Source organism: Lonchura striata, chromosome 8 (assembly GCF_046129695.1).
Source record: "Lonchura striata isolate bLonStr1 chromosome 8, bLonStr1.mat, whole genome shotgun sequence".
In the NCBI taxonomy this organism is placed as follows: domain Eukaryota; kingdom Metazoa; phylum Chordata; class Aves; order Passeriformes; family Estrildidae; genus Lonchura; species Lonchura striata.
Genome location: NC_134610.1, coordinates 33,321,194 through 33,335,949, shown reverse-complemented (window position 1 = coordinate 33,335,949; position 14,756 = coordinate 33,321,194). Strand labels below are relative to the sequence as shown.

At 41.4% G+C, this 14,756-nt stretch overlaps 1 protein-coding gene across 7 annotated transcripts in view; it reads right to left on the bottom strand.

Annotated features, from left to right (window-relative positions):
- The window catches only part of NCKAP1 (NCK associated protein 1), a 58,879-nt gene extending 46,328 nt beyond the window's left edge, over positions 1-12,551 (bottom strand). For 2 of the 7 annotated variants that reach the window (XM_021532549.3, XM_021532550.3), the window contains exons 1-3: positions 12,378-12,551; positions 1,711-1,728; positions 473-583 (exon numbers count right to left, since the gene is read on the bottom strand). In XM_021532549.3, coding sequence (XP_021388224.1) covers positions 473-583; positions 1,711-1,728; positions 12,378-12,485 — 237 coding nt within the window. In that variant the 5' untranslated portion in view covers positions 12,486-12,551. The other 5 variants (XM_021532551.2, XM_021532553.3, XM_077785162.1 and 2 more) reach the window with 3 other exon arrangements.
- Positions 12,552-14,756: the final 2,205 nt, after the last annotated feature.

The following is a 14,756-nucleotide window of genomic DNA, read 5'->3' as shown; positions in this document are numbered from 1 at the left end:
AAGCATTCTTTACTCTCACAGGGACTGACTCCATAGGCAAGAGCACCTGTGAAGCACAAGCTTTCTTCCCACTTTGCAGACAGGAGGTTTTTTACTGATCCACTGATTAGGATACATCACAAATAAAGTTATGCAACTTTCATCTTCTGCAATCAGTCTGGTCCTATTAAAGTAAGGCATGATTTTTCAAAGGACTTCTTCCAATTGCTAATTCTTTGAAATGGCATAGAAAAGAGCAGGCAAAAAGAAAACCAGAAAGAGTCCTATCCTAACATAACCCATCTGGAATTACAGTATAATATTCTCTCCTTAAAGATAATTCCGTCTCAAGTATCCTGCCAGACATTTGAATCAAAAACTATATTCCAACTGCAACTGTCAGCATCAGGTGCTTTTTAAGAAAATGTAAACCTCTCAGATTGTGCTGAAAGAGTAGTGAGAAAAAGAGTTATACAGCCATTTGATTACTTACGTTGTTGTTGCGTGTTTCTACTGCTGGAAACTTCCTGACTATGAATTTGACAGCAGATTCCAGGTTTTTGTCAATAAGATAGGATGGTTTGGCTTTGGGGTCACCACATGCCTATAAAAAAATACAATACAAAATGAAGTAGAAACACAATCACGCATGTAAAGTTAAGTGATAGTTGCAAATCTGAAGACAAACTAGAAAGATTCCTCTTTTCGTTTGTTTGCTTTTAGTGAGCAGGTGATAAAATGAAAGGCAAAGTGCAGGGACTGTCACAGCTGAAATATGCAATGGGAAACAGTACAGAGATGCTCTTCTACTGAAAAAGATGCATGGAAGTACCAAAGCAGTTAGTGCAGAACAGCAGTGAGGGAAAAAACTCAGTCCTAAAAGAAGGAGGAAAAAAAAAATGTTTCCTTTTAACGCTATTCCTGGTTTGAGGTAGTATTGTATTCATCTGGAGTTAACAAACTGTTAGAAAACTCGATCATGTCATCATCTGCGGAGGACAGTGCTGGGCACATTAAATGATTAAACTATCCTTTGTGAAACAAAACTAAACACCCCACCACCAATCTACATTTCATTTTTTCCCAGTTGTAACTGTAAGACAATCTTCCATCCCACAATCGAACCACCAATATTTGCCTAACAGAGTCTATTTCCTTAAACTGTAGTTTTACTCATGTTATTTATTCCTACAGCAGCATAGGCTGAGCTTTAAAAGCAGCAATCTAAAAGTTTCACTAAATTTTGAATGCAAAGTCACAGCTAAGTGTTAGGTCTCTTAAATTAAAACTTACACAGACAGGATCAGCACAGCTTCTCTGGACAGACACCTGAGGAAGCACCTCCTGTTGCCAGCTACAGTGCATGCTGCCAGACACTACTCTGCTACTCTGACTAGTGAGCCATGCCACACCATTTCATTTGGAGCAACATGAACAGCAGTGTTACTTACATGACAAATTATGCGCTCAAACTGTATTTCTCTCAAATATTCATTTAGTTTTATTCTCCTCAGAGGGGTTTGCAAAGGAGTTTCACGTCTCATGCAAAACTAAATTACATGCTAGGCGTTTCTACACAACAGAGTGAACTCAAACGACAACTCATTTAAAAACCTTTCCACATTGATTTCTATGACCGAGTTGTGGACTGTAGAGACAGAAGTCATGGAGTATGAGACCGATTCTGAAAGCGGGCAAGCGGGCAAAGGGAAGGTGAAAAGCTTTGCAAACCTTCCAAACTTGTCCTTGCTGGGAAAGCAGTGTAATAAAAAGAGAGAAAAATTACATATAAACAGATTACTCTTAAATGCTAAAGTATTACATTTATGTGAACTAATACACTATTACCTACATCCAAGTGAACATTACAACCATCTGTTACTCTAGTCAGCACACTTTCTACTGGATGTTGATTATTGTAATACTCACAAACAACTTTACACTTACTTATTGGAATTTTACTATTGTGCAAAGCACTGTGAATATACTGAAACATGTAACTACTAATAGTACTTCCAAACTAAGTTCAGGTAGAGAGGGAAAGAAGTTAACAAACATCACATGCAACTACAGGGGAAAAAAGGAGAGAAACTCAGTGAAGTTTTACATACCTGAAAAAGAAACGGTAGCCAAGAAAAAAAAACAAATAAAAGAGTCATTATTGAAAGTTTCTAAAACACCTACCAGTAGTACATGACCATCAAGATGTATACTCATGTACTATTCTGATATCAAAACACTCATATTTGCTAAATTTCCCACAAAGGTACTAAACTTTATTACAGCATCATATCTATAAGAGGAATTTATAATGAAAATAAATTCAGCAACATCCACAGTATGGTAGATATTAAATTGTTGCTTCAATCTCCTTAGAGCAGCAAACCACACATATCAAAAAAGAGCTATTCTGTACACACCTTAAAGTCTATGCAATTCAAAAGTACAAACTATACTGTAAATAGGCATTAAATATTCAACATAGAGCTTCAAATTTATGAAATTTTAATTAATTCTGTGTCATGGGTGTCAGAACCTTTGTCAAATTATTTCAATTTGTTGTTCTTGCCACAAAACATGTCATTTTCTCTGCTAGAAGGATTACTAAGAAAACAAGTTAAGTGACACATATTCTTGCCCTGTGTACTGTTACTGCCCTGTTAAATTCCAGCATGGTTGCTGTTATATAGGAGACAAGAAATCTGCCACTGTTGACTTCATAAATTTTTCAGTCTGAATTCCAACACTCCTTCCACACACACACTCCTTATTTTCGCTAGAAACAGATGTTTTCCTTCCTATAAATTTGCTCTTTAAAATGTTTACTAAAACTAATGTTCTACCCCAGCCTTTACACAAACACTCACAAGGAAACAGAGACCTGAAAACATCAACATGCACATCCTCCTGTGCCTTCAGGAACTCAGCTCCCAGAAAAGACAAGTGCTCTCCTCAGTCTAACTGGCAAACCTTTCAATATAGGTAAATATGCTCCTTCTTTGCCTCTCCCCATCATTTGTTAGCTGACATCATACTTGAAGCAACTGTAACTCTTCCTACTAATGAACTACACCAGACTGATGGATAAATAAGAAAATTCCTGCAAGATGATACAAGCATCCCTCACACACACCACAATTCCAGCTTCTAGAAAGCTGTACCAGCCTACCTAGACTGAACTGAAAGAGGACAATAAATACCACTGAACGAGTGGGGCAATGCATTTTCCTTCACTCCCCCATGCTCCACAGCAGCTCAGCTCCTTTCTAAAAACTGGTATTAACAGATCTAAGCTGTTGTTGCATCAATAGCTTTCATCCATACAGTTACCTGCATTCAGCATCACAGGTAAAACAGTCTCCATAAGTTAAACCTCTCCCAAAATGATGAAGAGACTTCAAACTCCCCATAGTTTACTCTATAAAGCATAAAATAATGAATATGCAAACTCCAATCCTAGCACTTTTGCACAAGCATGAAAGTGTGGTAAGACACAAACAGAATTTTGCTCTGAAAAGTACAAAAACATTGAGGGCAATAGCCTTAAAATGTAGATAAGAAACGGAGTTTTTACTTTTTATAGTTGTATTAGCCAATACAAAATCCCTTGTGAGTACTGTAATGGGTAGGAACACTGTGATAGAGCATAAAAAGGCCATTTGCCCATATACAGCTCTCCAGTATTCACATAGACTCCTGAGCACCAGCCAAAACCAGTAGGTCCTTTCTCAGCCTCAGTATCACTTTTTTTCCTCCCATGTGGGTTGCAACAACCATTCCTCAATTCATTTCTTATTAGGAAAAACTCCACAACCCAGAATTACTAAAATTTTGAGCATTAAAAAAGAAATTCACTGATTTAAAATGTTTTTACTTGTGCAGCATTCACAGAATAGAGTTCTGAAGCTATGAGATTCCAGCTGCTTCAGCCCCAAAATACTATACTCAAAAGAATCTCCCAGCAGTCAACTCTGGATTCCTTTGTGCATTACTAAACAGCTGATAAGCAGCTATGCTGAAAAAGATCATGCAAAGTTATGGTTAGAAACTAATCTACATAATTTTTAAAAAATTTAATGGATTTAAATGCTGGATTTCTTCAAGTTACACAGCATTTCTTTCCACAGATCTTTAGAATGGCACCCTGCTCTCATAAGCTCTCAACTAAGTCATTCTGTGTAACCACCACCAAGAAATTCACTATTCACAATCCTGATTTGCTACCATATGCATAGTTACTAAGCTTCAGAGAGATCAGGCTACCTGCACTGTTTACACATGTTTAAGCCATATGTTTTGAATTAAAGCAGCATTTTCCCACCTACCCTAGTGAGGTAAATTATTATATTATTACTACACAAAATTCAGATTCTCTTCCTCATTTGATGCTATTAGGTTCTTCTATACTAATTTCACTTTGAAAATTAAGAATATTACATATATCTATACTTTCTATGTTGTACTCATTCAGAAGCAGCCAACAAGAAAACAGAGCACTACAAAAATCTGCTTAAGGCCAACATCTAAGATAAGTGGCCTCTAACCAGGAACACAGAATCCAGTTCAACTGCCTTTGGCCCAGAATAAACCAACATTAATATGCAGCAAAGAGACCTTTTGCCAACCAACATTAATATACAGCAAAGAGATATTTTGCCCAATACTGTTACAGCTCTCACTGTAAAAATCTAAGTTTAATATTTACTTCCGACTTGAGGGCAGAGGATGTTGAAGGAGAAGAAAAAAACATCAATCAACAAAATAACTATATACATGCAGCTGAAGTAGCATGAATAAAAGGAAGTTTATGTTCAGGTACAATCACTGTCAGTAGTCAGGGCCCCAAACTTGCATTTAAAACCCCTGAGCTTCACTCATGCCACTCATTCACATCAACCTGTTATGTGTCCTTGAATAAGAACACTGGGAAGTATCACCTGAATTACATGGCTTAGCATGGTAAAAAAATATAGCCTAAATATTTATTGTATTATGGAAAGATCTATTATTTATTTTTTTTTTGTTGTTGCTAAACCAAACTATTCTAAATTAGCAGCAGGGCTATCTCCCAATAAAAGAGAAACAGGGCAATTTTAATTTAAAAATTTGTATTCTCATCCCCCAAACGTCCTACGCCAGCAGATTATCATAAACCATACTTTGCAGCAATTTAATGTATTTATTACTTTAAGAGATCTTGATTTGCTATTACTGCAGAGCTGAGATAAAACACTGCTAAGCACAGCTCCACTTGACTATGACAACAAACACTGAAATAATCTCAGTCAACAAATCACTTCACCTTTAAATTTCATTTACAAACGAATCAGCACTACAAAACTCTGTGAATTTAACAAGGAAACTGGTGGAATTTCAGCAACAGTAAAAACTGTGCCATTCCCCAAGTTAGTAATTTGGATCAGTAAATGGAAATACTTTCAGGATGCCTCAGACCCAAAAACAGGAAAAGCTCCTTTATGTCCCATTTACAGTTTACTACAGTACTTTATTTTGACAGGCCAGAAAGGCAGCACAGTAAAACAGCCTTGGAAGAGCTGCTAGCATTAAAGAATTCATGCTAAGACATATCACTAAGTTTGCATGCCTGGTTTCCAGCTGTGCAGCCTGTAAATTATACAGTCAAACATTCAGAGAAACATTTTTACCATTAATTATATTTTTGTAGGATAAAACCTATTATATACTCTTTGGTTTTGCCATGCATTTAAAACAATTAATATTATGAAGTCACAATCTCTAATTCTGAAAAAGCCAAACTACTGAGAAGGAAAGAGAGGGGAATAAACAATAAAGAGCTGTTCTGAACAGTGCTTCACACTACATTTGTTTTAATACCTCTGATTAAGCCTACCACCACTGCTTGCCTGTATTACAGACTGTGAAGGCTTAAGTTCATTATTAAACAGGCTGGTCCCAGATAAGTTTTGTGAATAAAGCCTTTTAAAATCTGTCCAACAAGATGCAAGAATTAGCAGGTCACACATGGACAAATTATTATAGTTTAATATTTTTGATGGCTAAAATTTAACTGTCCTACACCAGCATAGCTAGGGTGACCTTGTACTAAGTAAATGACATTACTGATGCTTGTAGTTACATAAAGGATGAAAGGTAAACCTGTATCTTGATACAAATTATGCTAATACTTTCAACCAAGACCTGGAAGCAGAAGAAAGTCTCCAAGTAACTACCTTATTAAGAGTCTCTAAAGGCCTTGGACATATCCAAAATATGGCACAAAGTTATTAGAAATTCAACAGCTGTTGCACTTTCTATTTACCAGGGATCCAAATCTGAAAGATAATGTACCTTCATATAAATTCAAAATTACAATTAAAGGTGTTACAATCAGTCCAGTGTTTCCTAGATCTAAACAAGTCATCTTCCCTCATTATTTGTGTTTACTCATTATTTGGTGCGTGTTGAACCCCAAGTACAGACCTTACTTTCAACCCTAGTGTATCAATACTCAGAAATTCAATTAAGTATAATGTAAATTCATGTGAAATCAGAAGAAAATGTTAGAAAGGACCACAGAAAATTGCCTACCTACCTCTCCTGCTCCAGGGCAGGATCAACTATATCTGTGTTGCTCCTGGGATATGTCTGCCAGCTCTTTACTTACAAGTTTCAAACAGGCTATGTTCAAAAACATTCTCACAGTCTTTTCAAATATTCAATTCAGTTTTCCAATATTAAATTTAATCCATCACTCCTAGATCTCTGGTGGTCATACTGGATGGCACAAACTATTCCCCATCTCTCTACTGCAGTTCTAAATAGTTACAAATTTGTATTACTTATAAGCTGACTTGAAAAAACATTCCCATCTTTTCAATGGGTGCAATTTTCTGCCCCACTTGTCCTTATTATTCTGCCCCGAACTTTGTCCATTTTGTCCACATCTTCCTTGAAAAAACCAGTCAATCAGATATATTTTCAATGAATCTCAATGAAGGGGATGTAGAGCAAAAAGGAATTCCTTACTTTTCCTTCAGATTATCTTGCTCCCACATTCATATAACCTCATATCATCCCTGATTTTCTGCAGCAGAATTTACCCAGCTCTTTTTTGCCCTAGGATGTCCCTAATCTTTCCCAGCTATTTTCTCCAGACTTGATATCTCATTACTTCTCATTTTGTCCTTTAAATTCCACTAAGCACAAAATAGCTTACAATCATACTTGCTCAGCCACCTCCAAGCCTGTTCGACCATACCTACACTTCCTAAGCTCAAGCTGAATTTCAATTAGAATCTGCAGCTTGTCCCAGTTTCCTACACATAAATTTATTAAGCACGCTGTAGGTGTGATCTAGGTTGTAGAATCAAAGAGTGACTGGGACCAGAGGTAAGACACACCCCAACAAGACCCATGTTGATCCCCAATGAGATCTTCACAGTCATTCCCTAATATGGCAATCCATCTGCTTTCATCATCACAACTTCATCCAGACTGCACTTCCTTAGATTGTTCATGAGAACAATCAGATGAGGTCACATCAGCAGCCTTGCTAAAGTCAACATGTAAAGTATCTTCCAAACTGTCCCTACCAGAGTGACCCATCACCTTGTGAACGAATGCAATGTACTGGGTTTGACACTGTACAGTGGTAAATTCACATTGTCCTCTTGTGTTTGTAGCACCTGTTTAAGGCCTTGGTTCGACTAATCAAATATGGGGCAGGTGAAAAGCAAAGAATAAAAAAAAGCAAGAAGTTTCACTGCCACAAAACTTTTCCTCAATGTAGTTTATAAAATAATATCTTAATAAAAAGAAGCAAGGCAATGGGAAAGCCTTTTCTACTCTGAACCTCAAATGGGAACTGTAATTACTTTTACCTCTACACACAGCTTTAAAAATCTCTTGCAACTAAAACTGGATATGGTTTTGTGTTAACAAAATGAATAGCAATTGCAGGGGGCAGGGTAACTTGTATTTGGAAGCCAAGAAACAAGGCAAGATAATTCTGTGCATCTACTCTTGATGCAAAAGGAAAAGTTCATTCTCTATATTTTTGGGACATTTTTATTTTATTATGAAGTCTTTCTGTTTCTTTACAAATTTAATTGCTTTTCTGAGTGAAAAATAATAGTGTTATATGGTATCACCAGTTAAGCGTTTGCTTCCTGAGCAAAGGAATTTTTTTTTTAATTGCCAGCACTGTGAGTTTGTTTGGGGCTTACTCCTTTGCTTATCAATAAGCAAGTATTATAAGCCATTCCTCCAAGATCACAGACACAAACATATACTTTCATTTTAACTTTTAAAGACCTGCTGACATCTGTGGGAGCAATACTGCCCCACCCTGGGCCACTTCCAGTGACCTGAAGGCATTACCTGACATTATCTGCTCAGCACCAATTTTACAATTCAAAACTAAATTATTGGTGAGCTTTTCCTCTCAGCTCAAAGGTCTGCACTCCAGCACAGAGCTCTGTGTCCAAAGGGTGATCTAATCCCACACCATTCCAAACTTTGGAGCTCTGTATATTGGAAACTTCCCATAGTCTTGCAGTCACCTAAAATCTCTTCCATTTCCTGAAGAACTGCTCAAGTGCCTGAGCAAAACTGTACACTTTATTGACTGGTTCTACTAATAAAACAATGACCTAGCTGTTACAACTTTTAAATTCAAGTAGTAACATACTCAATATAGGTAAAAAACCAGTATTTCCACTACTACACCTTTAAAGAAAATATAAAGTCAGCTAAAGCCTCTGCAACAGTTAAGTTCCTCATCTATGACTTCAGTTTGATTATGCAGTTCACATCTAAGAGATGGTTTAAGATCCTCATTTTTCAGATACTATGTAATCAAGTTGGGAAACTCAAAATAATTTGTTTCGTTAATAATATTTTAAAAACATCTTGTGAACCAATGTCAAATCTATACTGTGAAGAACAACAGAACACTGCTAGCAAAGCAATTCATGCTAAATAACAGACTCCTCATGTTTGATTAACATATACTCTAAATAATTCAAAACCTTATCCTCCAACCCTAGCAGTCCTGTTGACTGTAGCAGTACTTCAACACTCATCAAAATCACACCCCCTTGATCGGCTGTGCCTAAATCTCTTCTTCAGATCAAAAATTTCAAAAAATCAAAAATTGATTTCAAGATCAAATCTCTTACTGTAAACACATCCTGCTATCCAAGGGCTTTATAAACAAACAGAAGACAGACCCACAAAAAATATTATTCTCTGCCACCACCACTCTCAAACAAAACAGTTGACAGTAATGGCAGCATTTGCACAAAGCTTACCAACACAAGACTTGGTCTGCTCTGGAAGGTAATCATGAAATCCAAGCTTCACCTGAGCCAGGATGGCATGAAAAAACCCTGCTGTCTTTGATTTATGGAGGTGTAGATGTAGGCAAGTAATGGCACAAGTTACAGGGTAGACAATAACCTAGATAACTGTGGATAAATTCTTAAAAAACTGAAGCAACAAACCAAGAGAGACATCACAAGGGTAAGAGTTCCAAGTTTATTACTAATACTGGTCCCAGTGCAAAAGACAGCTGAAAACAGCAAGCAAAGAGCCATCCTTCAAAATAACAACAGCAACAAAAACATCCTCCTCCTTAAAGGGTGCAATTAGAAGTTCTGGCTCATCATTGACTATTACCTTAGTAACTTCAGTTTTCCTAATTTCCATGTCACTTTTAGAGACAAAAAACATACAATCAGATACTCTGTTTTAAAAACAACAAACTTTTAACTGTTTCAAAAGGCAACAGTAGCACAGAAGGTCAGTAAACAGGAAACTATGAACAATTATCAGCTATAAGCACAACAGCAACAAAACTGAAAATTGTATATGAAGATGAAACAAAGAATCATTGTTTCTAACTGCTTTTAACAACTTCTGTGATTCTTTTGGAAGTAAAATTTTCCTGCTTTGTTTCTAACAGTTGAGGAAATTCTTAATACTCAAAAATCTGTACTCTCTAGACAGCATCTAGAGCAATCTCTACTGCTGTTACACACATTTCAAGCTCTCACTTCCTCTTATTAAAAAAAAAAAGTCTTAACCATTTCCTTTAACCGCAAACCCACATATTGTGTGGTTTTCTAGTAATGTGAGTTTCGGTATCATCTTCAACAGAGCTATGACAGAATCTTAAACAGCAGTGTTGCAATTGACACCTTAGAGAGAGGGAAAAAAAAAATAAACAAAACTAAAGTGTTCCAAGCAGCCACCTGGGCTGAAGGGTGACTCACAATAAAATACAATAATCAAGCCCAAGACTTCTGGGCTCACCCTCTGAGCTGGCCAGTTCCCCCTGTCAAGTGTTACTGACTGCAGCTGAAGAAAACTACTATTTGAATTTACAAATCTCTACATGAATACACAAGAGGCGTGCCTGGGACACCTCCACATTTGCAAAACTACACATGACACAATAATCAAGCCACTTGGTCGTGCCTACTCTCTCTCTATATGCAAGACCTAGCAATTTTGGACTTGGTACTTGGCATTTGCAGGAAAAAATGGTGTCACTGCCAGTGCTGATGCTCCCCTACAGAGAGCCTGTCCATATGCATCACTTCCTAAACATCAGATCAGCAGAGCTACCACCAGATGGGCCAACAGACTCAGGACTCTGCCATCCAAATATGCCAAGGAGAAACATGTCTGTAGGCACGGGAACATTTAACAGGAGTAAATGTCCCTGTATCAGAACACTGGGAATGAAAACAGAGCCCAGACTCACAATAGCTAAGGCAGAGCTATCAAGGCGAGGTTTAATTTCTCCAGTCCTGTTTCCTGCCCCACGAAGCAGTGCTGTGCTCAGGGGAAACTCCCCTTGCTCATTTTTCACCTGGGATATTTATCTCAAAGCACAACAAGCATTCACACAAACAGCTTCCTCATTTTGATGGTTTTCCCCATAAATTGCGGACTTCTGTTTGTTAGAATTGCAATTATATTGCTACCATTATTTAACTGAAGGGACTTTTCAATGTACAAAACTACAGACTAAAAGGAACCTTTCAGAAACACAGAAATTTGCAATCATCTAGTCAGAATGCCTGATTTATGTCAGTTTCTACAAATCTTCTGAAGAAGATTTGTAGAAGCACTCAAGCGCACATCAAATAGTGAAATGGCTTTGGATGAACGCTGACTTTTAAATACTCCTATCACTTTGTTTGTTGGGGTTTTTTTTCCCTGAGAAAACACCTTAATTAAAATCCACATTGCACTTGTAGTCCTTACTTCTTCTGGTAGTCCTTACTTCTTCCCATATCAGTAAAAAACTTTGACAAAACATACCCTTTACCTCAGATCAGTCAGGCAGGGTCACTCGTGACAGAAACCTGGGTTCAGAAGTCAGAGGCTCCAGCAAGCACCTAGAACTCTCAAATCCCCTTTGCCATTGCAGCTGAACCCAGCATAGAAACAGCACTGAAATCTTAATGTGCTGAACCCACAAAGGTCTACTTGCTGCTCAAAGGTAATAATTAGCATTTTCTTTGAAATAAGGAAAAAAATAACTTCTCAGATAAGTGTGTTCAAGGCAAAGCAATAAAATCCCAATGAGTATTCATTACTGGGAGTGGGTTGAGGGGTCATACACTTTTCAGTCGGTCTATCACTCATTAGGAAAATGAACCTGAGAAGGATACAACCACCCAGTTGGAACTAGATGATCTTCAAGGTCCCCTTCCAACCCAAATAATGTTATGATTCCGCGGCCATGAACTACGTTCTTTCCCACAGCAAAGCACAACGATTACCTCCAGAAGAGAAATTAACCGAGAAATGAACCGAAGGCGTGACCCATCCTTCTCTCCGCACCCAGACCTGCAGCTTCCTGCCCCGCCGAGCCAGCTCAGCCGGGCCAGCGCCGCTGCACTCCCCTCGGCAGCCGGGGAGCTGCTCCAGCACCGCCGGCAGCGCCGAGCGCCCGCTCCATCTCACGCCGAGAGCTGCTAAGCAACCGCGCGCCTCGAACTTATCGAAATTAACTTACTAATTTTACCCCGAGCCCCTTTATCCGCTCGGCAGCGACAGGTTTCGGCGTGGGAAAAGCCCCGCGGCGCTGCCCACTCGCGGCTCGTGTGAGTCACGCACGGCAGCGGCTCCGGGGGCCGCGCCGGGCGCAGGCCCCGCTCCTGCGGGCGCCGCCGGCATCGGCCCGGCCTCCTCCACTCCTCCATCCCTCCCTGCCGGCACCGACGCGGCGGCCGCACCGAAGCCCCGGGCCCCCCTTGCGGCCCGGCCTCCCGGGCCCCGCCGCTAGGCCGCGGCGCAGCCGGCACGGCCGCGAGCCCGGCGGAGCGCCGGCCCGAGCGGCGCCGAGGATCGCGCCGGGGCGGCTCCCGTCCACCCCCACCCTCGGCCGGGGCCCCCCGCACCTTCTTGATGTTGTAGAGCCGGGTGAGCATGCCGACGCCGCGGTCGTTAAGGATGGTGAGCTTCTCCGCCAGCTTCTGCTGGCTGGGCTGCAGAACGGAGCGCGACATCCTGGCGCTCCGCTGCCCGCGCCGCCGCTCCCGCCCCGCGGCCGCCGGCCTGGCCCGGCCCGGCGCTGCCCGTCCGCCCGGCCCGGCGCTCGCTGCCTGGCGGGGCGTGGGCACGGGTCACGTGGGGCGGCGCTCGGGCGCCCCCGGCGGGCGGGCGGCGGAAGCGCCGAGCTCTGCCCGCGGGCCGGGCCCGCCGAGCGCCCGTGAGGGGCGGCGGGCGGGCAGGATCGCCCGTTTGCCTGCAAGGCTTGCCCCGAGTAAAGTTGTGGATGCCGCATCCATGCAGGTGTTGGCTGGATGGAGCTCTGAACAAGCTGGTCTAGTGGAAGCTGTCCCTGTCCCTGGCATGGAGATGGAACAAAACGCTATTTATAACCCCTTCCAAACCAAACCATTCTGTGAGGCTATGAAAGCCCCATTTTTTTAAATTTTTTTTTTTACTTCATCTAGTTCACTTTTTTATGTAATCAACTCAATTTTTTTACTTAAACAATGAAAGCCCTGCAGGTTGGCCACAATAAATCCATGCAGCTCTACAGATTTGGAGCAGAGTGGCTGGAAATCTGCTCAGTGGAAAACAGCTGGGCTGTGGGAATCCAGAGCATCCCTCTGGCTGCCCTGGGACCCTGGCAGGGGTCAGGAACCCCCTGGACAGAGCCCCCAGAGACACTGGCTGTGATCTCTGTCCATGGAAAAGAGTTTTCAATCTTACAGGATGAATTACCAGCTCTGAGTGTTTGATATGAGTAATAATTAAGTGTGGCACAGGTGCAAAAGTAAAATTTTAGGATTCTAGATTAGGGGTCCAAAGGGGACATGATGAAGGAAATTGGGCGTGCCTTGTCCTTTTTCTCCTTCTTCATGCCCTCCATGTTTCACTGTGGTGTTGGCATTGTTCTGTTGGTTCAGGCTGGGGACACACTGTCCAATGTAGGTGACAGATATTGGCACGTTATTGTAAATCCAGCCCAGGGAGTTTCTGGTATTTAATGTTTGTAACATCCCACTGAGGGCAGAGCCCCACATGCTGCCCTGCAGGACAGAGCTGCGGCAGGGCAGCAGAACATGTGAGAGATAAACAGAATAAACAACCTTGAAACCAGCACAGACCAATTATGGCTTTTTCTTTGGCAGCGGGGCAGAGAGACAGAGCCTTTCTACAATCTGGGAATCATCAATGCCACAGATTCCGACACAGGGCGACAGCAGCTGAACCTGTGCCTGCATGTGGTGAACCTGAGCCAGCCAGGTGAACAAGCAGATCAGTGGCACCTGGCCCGTGTCAGAAATCTTGTGGCCAGCAGGACCAGGGAGGTTGACATCCCTCTGTACTGGGTACAGTGAGGCCACATCTCAAATGTTCTGTCCAGTCCTGGGCCCCTCAGCTCAGGAAAGATAGTGAGGTGCTGAAACTTGTCCAGGGAATGGCAAGGAAGCTGGTGAAGCTTCTTGCTCATGTTCCTAAGAGGAGCAGCTGAGGGAGCTGGAGTTGTTTAGTCTGGAGAAGAAGAGACTCCAGGGGGACCTGAACACCTTCTAGAACTCCCTGGCAAGAGGGTGGAGTGAGGGGGGAGCCAGTCTCCTCTGCCATGCCAGTGAGAGGATGAGTGGAAATGGCCTTAAGCTGAGACAGGGAATATTCAGATTAGACATTAGAAAACTTTTTCACTGTTCAGGTGGTCAGGCATTGGAATAGGTTGCTCAGGGAGGAGGTGGAGTCACCACGCCTGGAGATGTTTAAGAGGCATCTGGATCCGGCACTGGATGATGTGGTTTAGGAGTTATAGTTGCAGTGCTGGATTGACAGCTGAACTGGATCACATTAAAGGTCTATTCCAACCTTGATGATTCAATGATTTTTTGACTTAACCAACTGAAATGAGGAACTGGGGCCCAGCAGAACATTGCACAGAGTAATACTGACACACTGTCCCTGCTGGTGACTGTTGTTTTCTAAGGGCACTTCCACCAGCACCAGAGCATAACACCTGCCCTGGGAAGTGGGAAGAACCCGGGGATACCTGTGGAAGTACTACCTGCAGCCCCTCTGCCCCACTGATGAGGCTGACACCATCTCCCTAAGCTGTTGTTCTAGACCAATGTACAGCAAATTCTGAGAAACAGCATATCACCAACTAGATGAGTCACATCACTGCTGTTATTTTTTTTTTCACTTGAAACCACAGGAATTAAAAGCATATATTTTTAAGGAATGGTGAGATTTCTGTGCTGTGAATGTCAACAACAGACCTCCAGGAGACCATCCCTTGT